At 38.7% G+C, this 12,546-nt stretch overlaps 1 protein-coding gene across 5 annotated transcripts in view; it reads right to left on the bottom strand.

The window, feature by feature from the left end:
- The window catches only part of PKNOX1 (PBX/knotted 1 homeobox 1), a 57,584-nt gene that overhangs the window by 25,369 nt on the left and 19,669 nt on the right, over window positions 1-12,546 (bottom strand). For 2 of the 5 annotated variants that reach the window (XM_068685021.1, XM_068685014.1), the window contains exons 2-5: window positions 12,356-12,443; window positions 7,719-7,820; window positions 4,353-4,480; window positions 3,008-3,179 (exon numbers count right to left, since the gene is read on the bottom strand). In XM_068685021.1, the coding sequence (XP_068541122.1) occupies window positions 3,008-3,179; window positions 4,353-4,480; window positions 7,719-7,769 (351 nt within the window). In that variant the 5' untranslated portion in view covers window positions 7,770-7,820; window positions 12,356-12,443. Of the gene's footprint in view, window positions 1-3,007; window positions 3,180-4,352; window positions 4,481-5,219; window positions 5,373-7,718; window positions 7,821-12,355; window positions 12,444-12,546 lie in introns of those variants that run through there. The other 3 variants (XM_068685030.1, XM_068685023.1, XM_068685035.1) reach the window with 2 other exon arrangements.

Here is a 12,546-nt window from a genome sequence, read left to right as displayed (position 1 = left end):
CGGAGAGGCGCTGGCACAGGCTGCCCAGAGAAGCTGTGGGTGCCCCATCCCTGGAGGTGCTCAAGGCCAGGCTGGATGGGGCTTTGGGCAGCCTGGGCTGGGGGGAGGTGTCCCTGCCCATGGCAGGGGGGTTGGAATTAGATTATCATTAAGGTCCCTTCCAACCCAAACTGTTCTGTGACTCTATCATTCTCAAAAGAAACTGGAATTAGAGGGCTAAAGGCAAATAGCACATGTGTTGAACTTTGAGTTATAAAACAACAAAAAAAGAGGCTTCGCAAATTAGCAGACCCACTTAATGCAAAACAGAACTAATTCTCATTTTCATTTTGAGCGAAGTAGTGGAGGCAAATATACTCCCAAAAGTTTTTTTTTTGAGAAAAAGATGTGGAAATTTCTATTGGTGTTTTTAAATTCACAGCCAATGCACAGCACTCAAGAGATGCCACTGATAGCAGCGACGAAAAACAATGAACATACTACAGAGTAAATGAGATAAAGAAGCAATTCTAAAATTATACACATTCCTGGTAGTCAGCTTTTCATATAACTGGTCAATTAACAAGATGCTGAAACCGGTACATTATTTTGAGAAGTTCATGTGCAATTCATTCTGTAACAACCAACAGTCCCACAGGATTTTGTACATGGGCAAAATAGTATCTGTTATGAACTGCAGTTTTTACCTTGGATTTAGTCCTCCTGAGGAAGTAATGGCCCTTTAAAGTATTTATGCATCAATAATGCACTTCATTATTATCACTAATTTGTATGAATGCTTTCCTGTTCAAATGGGATCTGAAGTGATGGTACCCGTGCCCCATAGCTGCCAAAGATTTCTCCACCACAATGGAAAAGCCATACTCTTCACAGACAGTCTCATTATAACCATTCTGAAGTACTTATTTTCTGCTTATCTATAAGACAATCATTACATCATGCTACCTGTATTTCAGACATATTACACCACTGAGATTTCAAATTCTAAAAAAAAAAAAAAGCACCCCATACCACTGCTTCTCACAACAGAGCAGTAACTAAAAAAAGAGAATATTTTTTTCCCTTTGCCTTAATTTTTCTTCTTTCAAATTCTGTTTTTACTTCCTACAGAGGCAGCAGTCATTCTGCAACTGGGTTTATCCATGAAACTGTTTTAGTATGTGTATAGTCAATAATTCCTTCTAACTATATAACTAAATCACTGTCTTTATCAGTAAATATTTCTCAAATGAGCTGCTTCAAAGATCTAATGATTAAGCCACGAAACTGAGATTTTGGGGTTTCAATTCTGTTCTAGTTTTAATTCTGGTTGAAGATGCCAATGCCAGTTCTTCAATTCTTCATTTATAAACTGAAAATCTTTACACTAATACTGAGAGTATCGTTATGTATCATGTTATGCACCCTCCTTTACCTGCTTTCCCATCTGAAGTGTATATTTGAACCTCAGTGAGCCTCAGAATGTTTCCAAACCGAAAATAAAAGCCTCTGTAAAACAAACAGCTCCACAACCCAAGCTATAAGAGAGCTTTGTAAAAGCACTCTTGAAGATGGACTAGTGCAAAGTGAGTTGTGTTAAATTCATGCATCCTTGAAGAATATTTAAACTAAGGTGACTTTACGTTTACATAGATTGAGATCATTAACACGATGAATTAAGCTATTTCCATTCCAGGCTCTGTAAAACTTACAGTGAAAAGGCTGTAACAAACAGCTGAGAAAGGTAACTTCCTATACCTTTTTAGCTTGTCATAAAAGCTTGCCTCATTCTGCAACCTGCTGCCTTCTGCTTTCTTTTCTCTCACATCGCTCTAAACAGACTCTTGCAGCTTTACTTTCAATGACGATACTTAAATATTATCTTCCCAGAACTTAAGTGCACTGAATATCAGTCTATAAATCACAAAGTGCTTGGAACAAAATCAGGTTATACAAAGTGACTATCTAGTCTGCCTGCAAAAACAGACAAAAATCAACCCTATTTTGCAACCCTATGCACCCCTCCTTACACGCTGTTCACGGTAGCACGACTGCCACTTCTAAACAGTATCTCCTAAGCCTTGGTTCCGTTTAGAGGTTTTCTCCAGGTATGTTATCTTAGCCTCCCACACAGGATATTAATTGTGCACATAAGTCTCTCTAAATAACGGTTTTAAAACCTTACTTTTTCCAATTGTTGTTTACAATTACTGGCCATTTAGATCTGTTTGTGAACTTCAACATTTTAAGTATCTTTTTCTCCTATGAAGTAGACTCAAAGACAAAGACTTGTTTTATTACACAGTCACCTTAAAAGAACAGGTTTTCCAAAACAAAACAAAGCCCCGTAGATAAACACTTGACCCCTATAATTCTAGTAACTCTTGAACATGACAAAATTGATTTGCAACATGACTCTAAAGCGAAGGAGGCAAGTAGACAGTTTAGAAACCAGCAAGCCAAGAGAGGTGTTCTCTAGAGAATACGATTCAAGAGGGAGACTAAGGGACCAGGGAAATGACTTCACCCCAGGAAGGAGTTTCAGAAATCTGAATGAAGACAACAACATACAGACATTTTTCTTACATGCCAAAGAGTTTTTAAGCTCATCTTATGAACAGCTCTTCTCCCACGTTAACTGTATGAATCCTGATTAAGAAAAAGTTGAAGAAACTTACAGCCATGGTATGCTTTTGATAAACATATGTGATATGCTCAACAATTTAAAATTGATTTGCAGAGTCAACCTGGCTACAGAAAGCAGATGTTTCTACTCATCCCTAGTACACTGATCAGCCAGTTTAGAAACCCATATGGGAAACAACTGTGTAAGATCTAATAAAAGTTTACAGATAAAGGAAAAAAAAAGGGATGGGAACTGTTTCTCAGCTTTAACATAATAAAAAAATAACCTTTATAGGAAGAAACAACTGAGCGGAAAGTATAAGCACCAACTGCGACATGAAATTAAGAAAGAGAGACAAACATGATGATTCTTTCAGAACTAAAATGAACAGTTTACACTTACCAGATTATCAGTTTCTGGATCTTCACAGAAAAAGGGTTTTCCTTCTTTCTCCTGCTTCCTTACAAAATTTTCAATATCTACATCAAAACTTGCAGAAGTTGTGCCTTCTGAGCCTTGGGTAGATTGTTCACATTTTTCAAATAATAGTGCTAACAAGGGAAATAGTGGGTGCCTAGAATGAAAGTTAAAATAGATGAATAAGTATTTTTGCTTATGTACACTACTAAAAAGAGAGCTATCTAGCTCGCTTAAGGTAACAGCCACTCATACAAGAAACAGAGACAAGTCTTGGAGGAGAAAGCACATGACATTACTGGCTACAGCAGAATGCGATGAAAGTTTGTTTTTCCGTTTTGACTTATCACACAACCTAGAGGCAAGTAAAGCAGCCAAGTAAGTCTGTTTAAACAAACAGAACCATCACAATCTAAAGAGCTGTGCCATGCTGTTTCATTTACTGTAATTGAGTGGCAAATTGAGATACATCAAATGCAGCACAGTAGAAATGGGGATTAAGACTTACAAGTAGGATGAATAGAGATTTAAGCTTATTTGAAGTCCAAAATGAATAAATAAATCATTTATTCTTCAACGTGGGCCTTATTTATACATCACAACTTCACAGAACTGGCAACAGCATATATGCTGTACTTAGAGGCCTCCTATGAAATAGGTTAGAATGGCTCAGAGCAGAAGATGCTTTTGTCAGCACAAATCTGCAGATGAGTGGGTATGTCTTACTACTTTTTAACCTGCAAACTGGTAATAATTGTGTGTATAAAGCATTTAAAATGGAAGAAAAATGAAAGAATACTTAAATTCATCAAAACTGATAGTATTGCTCAGCACAGCACTTAACACTGGAAAAAATCTCAAATTATTATGTTTACACATCAACATTTAATTCAGTTTGAGTTAATTTCTGGACAATAGATTGTAACCCCTGAAGAAAAGGGAGTAAAGATTGACCTAATTACAATAAAATCACACATTAAAAACAAAAACCACATTATAACAAACTCAACGGTCTGAATAGCTCGCTATATTGCACTTGCTCTTTAAAAGCAGCCAGCTTTAGAATATCGCTAAAACTATGCTGAAATAGAAAGAATCCCACAATAAATGGAAGGTTTTTTTGGATAAATAATAACAGTGAAGTTAATGTGATCTCCTTCTTTCGCTGGATACTACTACTGAGACAGATAGCCAAGATATCATCTGATTTTAAGCTGCCTATACTATTAAAACAAACAACCAAACAAACAAACAAAAAAAAAACCACAAAAGAACGAAAAACCAAACCTCTCTTTACCCTTCAAAAGACAGAGCATGAGTCCATTACTACCTGTAAATGGCCTGCTTGTCTGCATCCATTGGCGTTTGAGATTCTACAGGGGCAGGACTCACCCCTTCTGCATCAGTTTCAGAGCAGTTGGGATCTTGTTCAGTTTTTAACTCTGTTACTACTTGCATCTGTAGAAAAAGGATAAATTATTTGTAGATCTGTATGCTTGACATAAAATAAGTGTACTGTTTTCTAAGGAAATATCAATGCAAAGGGCTACTAAATTGCCAGAAGGTTGGTATGACTTGGCAATTATACAAAAAGCCACGGCAGTAACAAGAAAACTCTTTTAATCCTTGAGACTTTTTGATGGTTGGTGTAAAGGTCATTTCAGGTTTCAGCACTCAGCTCGAAATTGGAAATACAGATATTAGTAAATTGTTAAAGCATTTGTCTTCGAAGTGGTGATTTTTGAAGCAGGCTAGACTCCAATGCTTCAAAAAATCTTACAAAGATGTCCACATTAAAACTCTTTAGGATGGAAACAACAGGAAAGAAAAGCTTCTACGCTGAGAGTTCTTTTTTCTTTTTGTACTTTGTATCAGGATACAGGAGAAAAGAGATCCTGAAGTTTTTCTTACCAATTAAAATGCATGTTTTCTTAGAAAGCTAAAATGTTGTCCTACCAATCTCTCAGTTACCAGAAGCATAACTTTCACCAAATTTATATAGTGAGATAATAAGTCATTTTAGGAACATCAAGCTTCTGGAAAAACAGTAGTAACTGCTGCTACAAATCCATTTAACAAAAACATTTCAGCAAATTTTGAGGGGGGGTAAGTACCTGCCATTCAGAAGAATTTTTAAAGATACTATCTGTCAGTTTATCTAAATGCAATTCACATATTCATAGACAAATTTAGTCACCTCATGTAAAAGCTGTCAGTCTAAAGCAATAAATTTCCATGAGATGGAAAAAAACCTGTCTGGATTGACGGTCAGCAAGTGAGTGGAGCAAGAAAAAACTGCAAAAAGGTAGAAAAAAAATAGAAAGACCTATGGAACTATTTAAAAGACTGAATAACTCCATAGTCCCCATGACTGTGTGAAATACCTCCTCACATTACCATTATTGATCCCACCTGTGGGGTCAGCAACTGCTGAATTCCAGGCTGCTGTTCCATTAGCGGCGTGGCTACAGTTGAACACCTGTCTTCCAGGGGACAGCTTTTCTGCTTCCCTATGGCTTTTTCCTGCCCCTTGCCTCCACCCTCCCCCTCTGTTAGCATCCACACGTCCAACTGTTTGTTTGCAAAGCCCCGATTGCCTCACCAGGTGTATTTCGGAGCACAGCACCACAATCTGCCACCACTGGACAAACAACGTACAGCCACAGCTCCTACCCAGCCCATCCTGCATTGCACCGGGTGGCTGGCAACGCCTTGGAGGCTCTTCCCAGGTGTTGGAAGTGGTTTTCCCCACCACCCCCAGTTAAATGTCTTTTAAGTAAGTAAGTGGTATCTTGAAGGGGAGTCATAGTCATCCCCCCACAACCCAATGCCTCATTTTTTTTCCCTTTTGAGCACCGGCAGCTTCTGTACAAAACAAGAGGTCGTTGTGATCTTTTCTGCTGTAGCCCTAACAAGTTTTGTCTGGAGCAGAGACAGATGCTACTCTAGGTATCACCATGCAGTCATATTTGACAGCTTTAAAAATGGACTCAAGACTGCAATCCTCTGCCCTCTTTCCCCCTTTGATAGATGTACACGTCACAGGAACCCTCTGAGAGGGAGGGGAGCTGCCCTCCAGGAACTATCAGAGAATCTGACTCTGACACAACTTCATCTATTTCCACACAAGGGAAGCAAAAGGCATTTACCCCGCCCCAGCGAGGGCCTGAGAGAACTGAAAGGCGTGTGCTTTATTACCTGTCAGGGACATGCTCATGCAAAATAGGAACCTGAGCAAACGACACAGTGTCCAACCCAATGCAGCATCCTACCTCGTAAAAAGCTTCCTCAGCAAGCAGAGATGATTTTTAAGCCAGAATGCTGGCAAAAATGATGCAATTTAATGAACGTATTTCTTGGCTAATGACAAGAAGGAGGAGCAAAAGAGGGGGTGACTCCTACATGTGATTATAAATGTTGAGCCACACATCTGCAGACTTTGAAGGTGGAGACTGTGTTTAGTTAGGGCTCTACCTTGCCAGGAAGAGGAAAGAAAGAACTCACTTCAAACTGTGAGCTATTTTCTGTGGGCCATTTCTACATTACAAAAGAAGCAGGCACCAAAATTACCTGCCTATATTGGTCACAGAGTTGAAAGCACAAAACAAATGGAAAGAAAATGATCTCTCCCAATCTGTTCTATATAAAACCACATCCTACTTTCACTGAAGTGACACAGAGTGGCATGTATTTGCTGAGGGAATAAAGTAAAAGATGTAAGGCAGGTGAGAAGAGAAAGAAATTAGAACTGCAATAAAAACAGCAGACAACAACAAAAAAGCAATAATCTCAGACTGCATTCAGATAAACATTTTTCTTTTATAAGAGATGGAAAAAGTTGCCGTTTTTCTTCTGACTGTTCACCACTGTTGCCATCTGCTGACAGAAGTACTGGTATTTACTGCTTAGGGCTGACACACAGTAATGTAAAAATGGGTCTTCAGAGTACAGGCCACTGGCATGACTTGTCTCCAATTAACAGTATTTTAATTTAGCAATTCAAATCGTTGCAATACACAGCCTGTTGTACAAAAAAAGAAACATCATGTCCGGACATATCCTACTAGGCTTCCTAATTCTTGCTGTTAACAGAAATAAAAGACTGGTAGAGCAATTCTTATTCGTAACCTCCTTACAGTAATTGAAGTATTTTACCAGTTTTCAGTCTGCATTGTCATTGCTGCAACTCAAACTAGCAAATAATAGCTATGCTAGATAACCAAATTTATAGATAGTTCTAGATAACCAGATTGTTCTATAGATAGTTCTAGATAACTAAATTTATACTTCATTGCTCAAGACCAAGATACCTATGGCTGCCTAAATGTCATCTGACTATTGTAATTGCAGACACACAGGAACACCAAAGAATCGTGTACTCAAAATATTAAGGATGCACACCTGACTTTCCTAAAAATAAGAACATTACAGCACACAATCCAGAGCAGAATCAGAAGAAAACCCCCTTACCTAACCATTCTTCCAGAAGTTAAGCGAAGTCACGCGAAGATCAACTTTTAATTGAAAGTTTTTAATAAAAGCTTTCAAATATTAAAGAATATTAGCTCATCACTGTAAAGATCTTGTTTTTACAAGTAACAGCAGGTACTGAAATAATGCCAAAGCAGGCATTAAAGTCACTAGGTCCTTCTCTTGCTAACTGTATTAGTTCATGGAGAAAGAAAAACACACTTACCTGTTGTCCATCTTGATAGTTGTCTATACTTAATGTCTGTGTTGCCATCATGGTTAAGAATATGTTAATTATGTCAAAGCATCATAAGTATGAACAACTATTCTTTAAAAAAGAAAAAAAGAAAAAAGTCCGTTACAAAAGTGACCACTGAATCCAGTTGCAAAAGATACAAAATACATTAAGAGTTATAACACCAAAATAAAAAAAAAAAAATCAGTGAGTCTGTCGACAATGAAAGTTACGTGTATTTTCTCAATGAAATGCCACATAGGAAATCACAACAGGCTTCATCACTAAAACATTCGTTTTGTCATTTCATATTTTAACATTAGATTTTTAATCAGAGGATGAGGTACTGTTACATTCATAAAGTTCAGGTGAACTTTAGTTAAGCACTGCAAAAATAAATGCTAACTTATTGAAGGTAATACATAAAATATAGAAAGGAGCAAAGATTTGTTTCTTTGTTCTGTAAAGGCTAACAAACACCACATTGGCCCGTAAGTGAAAAAAGTATTGAGACTAGCAGTGATGAAGCAAATGTAGGAAGTGTTAAGGAATGCCAATTTACTCATGAGTATGAATGTTATGTTCTAAAATTAGGGCTCTAGATTACTTTTGGAAAGCTAAGTTTCAAATCACTTCTGAAATAAGCAATCTACTATCCAAGTCATGCAAGTCTCGGCAAAGGATGGAAGAATACCTAACTATTTTTAAACAATTGGGCCTGTGAAGTTATATACTTTGAAAAACAACTTAGGAATTCACAAGTCTCATTTTCATAGACATTTAATTCTTTGGGAAATATTAATTTCAGTGAGATTTATGAAACAAATAAATGTATGCCTGTCATTCCCTCTAAGAATTAGTTGGAGCCTGGTAACTAGATGAGCTTAAAAAAAAGTCCATCAAACTATTATTTTACTTTCAATTTTCTTGTCAGATTAGCAGGCACTACAATACAAATTGCCCAATCCATTAAGCTGTTACCATTAAATATTACCATGGAGCTCAATTTTTCTTGACATGTAGGAGTCCTAATGTTTAGCTACTATAGAAATAGTCGTATTAAAAAAAAAGTCAGAGCTCATGCTTTAAAATGATTACATCCAGGTATTCGTTCCGGGTTTCCTGCTCTCTTCTGTTTCTATCAGCACTGAGGAATGAGGTATTAGAATTCTGACCAGCCTAAGATCTGAAATGAGAACTATTTTCTTTGTAATGTGTTCAATCACTACAAATGCCTAAACTGTTTTCAAATCATTCCTTAACCATTGCATACTAGTACTATACATGACCACTTTGAAGAGTAATTTTCACAGTTCTGGAAAGCTGTATCTCCTGCGGATAATAGCAGTCACATGCAAAAGGTTTCGTTTAGGACAAATTTCAAGATACCCTTCTTCGAGCTCGGTTCTGGCACAGGGTCACGGCATGGCTGAACAAGTTTCTGTCTGCAGACAACATGCACGTATTGCCTGAAGCAGCTTGCAGCCTTGTAGCTAAAAGGTATGCGGGGCTTTGGGAACTCCTGCGCTGGAGTATGTTTTTCTTCAGAATGCAGTTGACGGAAGAAGAGAATAAAGATTGCATGCAGGGCTCTTCTAATAGCTTTAAGGCAAGTGTTGTCTGGTTGCGGTTTGGTGGCAACCAGCACCCCGTAGGAGCCAAGCTCTCTGAAGTGTTTTGGTTCGAGGAGCAGTCCTGAAACTTCCTGCCAGAAGTCGTGCCTCGATGAGCCAAAAGCCTCACACGGCGTTTGTGTGTGGTTGTAACATACACCAAATCCACGGTATTCACACATGAAGTGAACTAACTCTAGCCCAAATGTTAATATTCTGTTTCTTTATACAAACAGCCCTGGGGAGGGATCCAAAATCCCTTCTGTCATGTGGCTTCACTGGTCTGTCTGTGCCTCATGACAAACACTTAGCTTATATTTATTAATAAAGACAAAAACCATCAACAGAACAAGATCCTCAATCCCCATAATCCCAAATCTCACGCTGACACTAGCATGAATACCTTTTAAGTTTTTACACAAGTGTTACAAAACCACACTTTCTCCTTAGACTTTTTTTTTTTTTTACTAGCTATGAATCATTCCATGTTAAAGTTAAATCAGGTATTTAGGCTTAGGTATCTTTCCAAGAGAACTTTAAGGGAACACATTATAAGGGCTAAAACATCAGCCCTGAAAGCTTTTACATTACGTTTAAGTGTTTATTTTCTCAGAAATGATAGCTTACAACCAGGGCGTTAATGATTGACTGTACTGACAAAGTAAAGAGGCACGTGCAAAATCCTGCTTTTCTTCCCCAAAAGGCACACGTTTCATTTCTGACTGAGATATCAGAAGCACACACCAGACTACCCTCAAAATCAAAACAGAGCATTTCAGCAGAGCACACTCATCAGTCAACAAGAAAACAGTAAACACAATTTGGTGATTATTTAGAAGTGGTTTCACTCACAAAATGTCGTTAAAGAAATTGTCTGACTGTGGGAGAAAGATAAGTTCTCAGAAATGAGGAAACAAGAAGAGGTAAAACAGTTGAAGAAGTGTACGCTTAGGATGCCTTAGATTGAGCGAAGAGGAGAGCTAATATTAATGACACAAAGAACACCACGAAGAGGGAAACAACAAAGATAACGCATCCGAAGAGGTGAAGACAATAGACAATGGCAAGAATTTCTGGACTGACCCCTCCTTCTAGATTTCCAGGAGGAAGAGACATTCCGCGTTTGGAAACGACCTCAGTTCACGTGAAGGATGGAAGAAAGAGCTAGCTAGCAGCTTTGAGCTAGATGCACAATTTCTCCAAACAGCCTCACTCGCTCCCAGTGGAATGGCTGGAAAGGATTCTACGTGGGTATATTCTTCATTTCCCATAAGAGCTTCCCCTCTGACTTATAATTACAGTAGAGGAAGATTAAGCTATTAGGCAAGATAGCAACTGATGAGATTTAGTGAAGACAACTACTGCAAATCAAGAAGAACAAATTGAGCTAATGACACACTTAAATTGAGGCAATTAACTGAGGAATTACTTTAGTTCACTAAAGAGAAACATCTCCTCATTATCCAGTAGTGGTTAGAAACAAACTGTGTTAGACTTCAAGAAAAAGAACTGAAAAGGTATTTACACATTTGGCTTTTATAACCTAATTTAGGATCCGGCACCCAGTTCCAGTTAGCAGATACACAGCCTCAGCAGATGTTCGTTCTGCAAGCAGCGATGCTAGATGAAGCTGGTATCACTCCCAGATGTTTATCACTGCCACCCTGCCAGAGCTAATTGCTTCCACAGCCCTACCCCTGAGCTCCGCGAGCACGTGAACAACGGCTGAGCCCTTCTACATAAAGTCAGCCAGGCTAGTTCGACCCACTGTTAAAGGTGGCTATGATGCAAACCAGCTGACTTTGTCTCAGGCACATTGCCGTGCACTCACACAACCCCTGCTCTTGGCTGACCTACGAGTGTGGTAATTTCTGGTTCATGTGTGGTGATTATCAACTCACAGCAGGACCATCTTTAACCAGCACGGCTATGCCTAACGCTATATGGCCTAAGGTATCTGAAGTGGGCCTAAGCACACATGACTCCTGGCCAGCTCAGCTTTAAAAATTCCAATTATTCTTCGTGAAAGAAATTGAGAGTAGAAGGAAAACAGTGCAGTTGTGTTACATTCAAAGAGTTACAGACAACAAAAATAGCCGGCGGCTGAGAGGGTCTGCCAGTCTGCTTCACGCAGTACAGAATTAACCTCATTTTATTTAGTTTGAAAACAAAATGCAAGGAAATGTTTCATGTAAACTGGAAGCTGACACATGAACTGCAACCAGAAACACCACTGACATCTGCGGCGAAAGGGAATTCGTGAACGCATTTTGTTTCGCAAAACAAACTGAAAGGGAAACAATTCAAGCCTTTAAATAAAAACAAGCGCGGAGGTAAAACATAGAGTAGAAAGGAAGCTAAATCGAGAGGGGTGATCATACTTAGAAATGTGCAGCCTGTGCAAGTTAAAGAGTGTCTAAGCAAAAAGATTAAAGGTGAGCTGAAACACGTACTCAAAGTGATTACTTCACGTCCATCACTCCTCACTTGCTCTACTTACCCCTTCATAATTAAGAGCACAGGGACCACCCAGTAACGTTAACAGAAGGTGCAAGTAAGCTGTTGGAGTTCAGTAATATCATTTTTAACATATACAAGCTACAACAGATGTTTGTAAGAGATATAAATAGTTATGCTTCAGGGTATAAACCAGCCACTAACTGTCTGAAGGTTGTGAAGAAACTACCCAACTGACTTGTTAACACATAATTATTCCTTTTAATTTTCCCCTATATACGTCCTTTTGAAGTACTTCAGAGAGAAACGGGCGACGGGCAGAATCAGTATGGCTATTTGTTCGCTCGTTCTTAACTTGAGCCCTGGCGTTTGCTGTGTAACGCACACCCTTATAATCAATTCAACAAAGTTAAATAGAATCAAAACCTCAAGCCTGTTTGATGCACAAAAAGCATATAGAACTGCTTTGCTTGGCATCAAAATGCAGAGTGATATCTGCTCCCATGGCACACTGCTTTCTAAAAGAGCTCAGAAGCCTGCTGGGAGAAAGCTGCTCACCCCTCTCCTTCCTTCAGCGGGCTGAAGACGCCATTATCTCATCCCGGCAGAGGGAATCCCACTGACGGACCAGGTGCAGGGCAGGAACCTAGGAACCAACAGAGAAAGGTTCAGGAGGAGACAACGACATGAAACATTCTTTCTGAGACTGATTATGATGAAAGAAAAGTTTACGTTTTTCTTCCACCGAA

Source organism: Anas acuta, chromosome 1 (assembly GCF_963932015.1).
Source record: "Anas acuta chromosome 1, bAnaAcu1.1, whole genome shotgun sequence".
Taxonomy (NCBI): domain Eukaryota; kingdom Metazoa; phylum Chordata; class Aves; order Anseriformes; family Anatidae; genus Anas; species Anas acuta.
The sequence above is the reverse complement of the archived record's forward strand: the minus strand, read 5'-3'. Positions and strand labels throughout refer to the sequence as shown.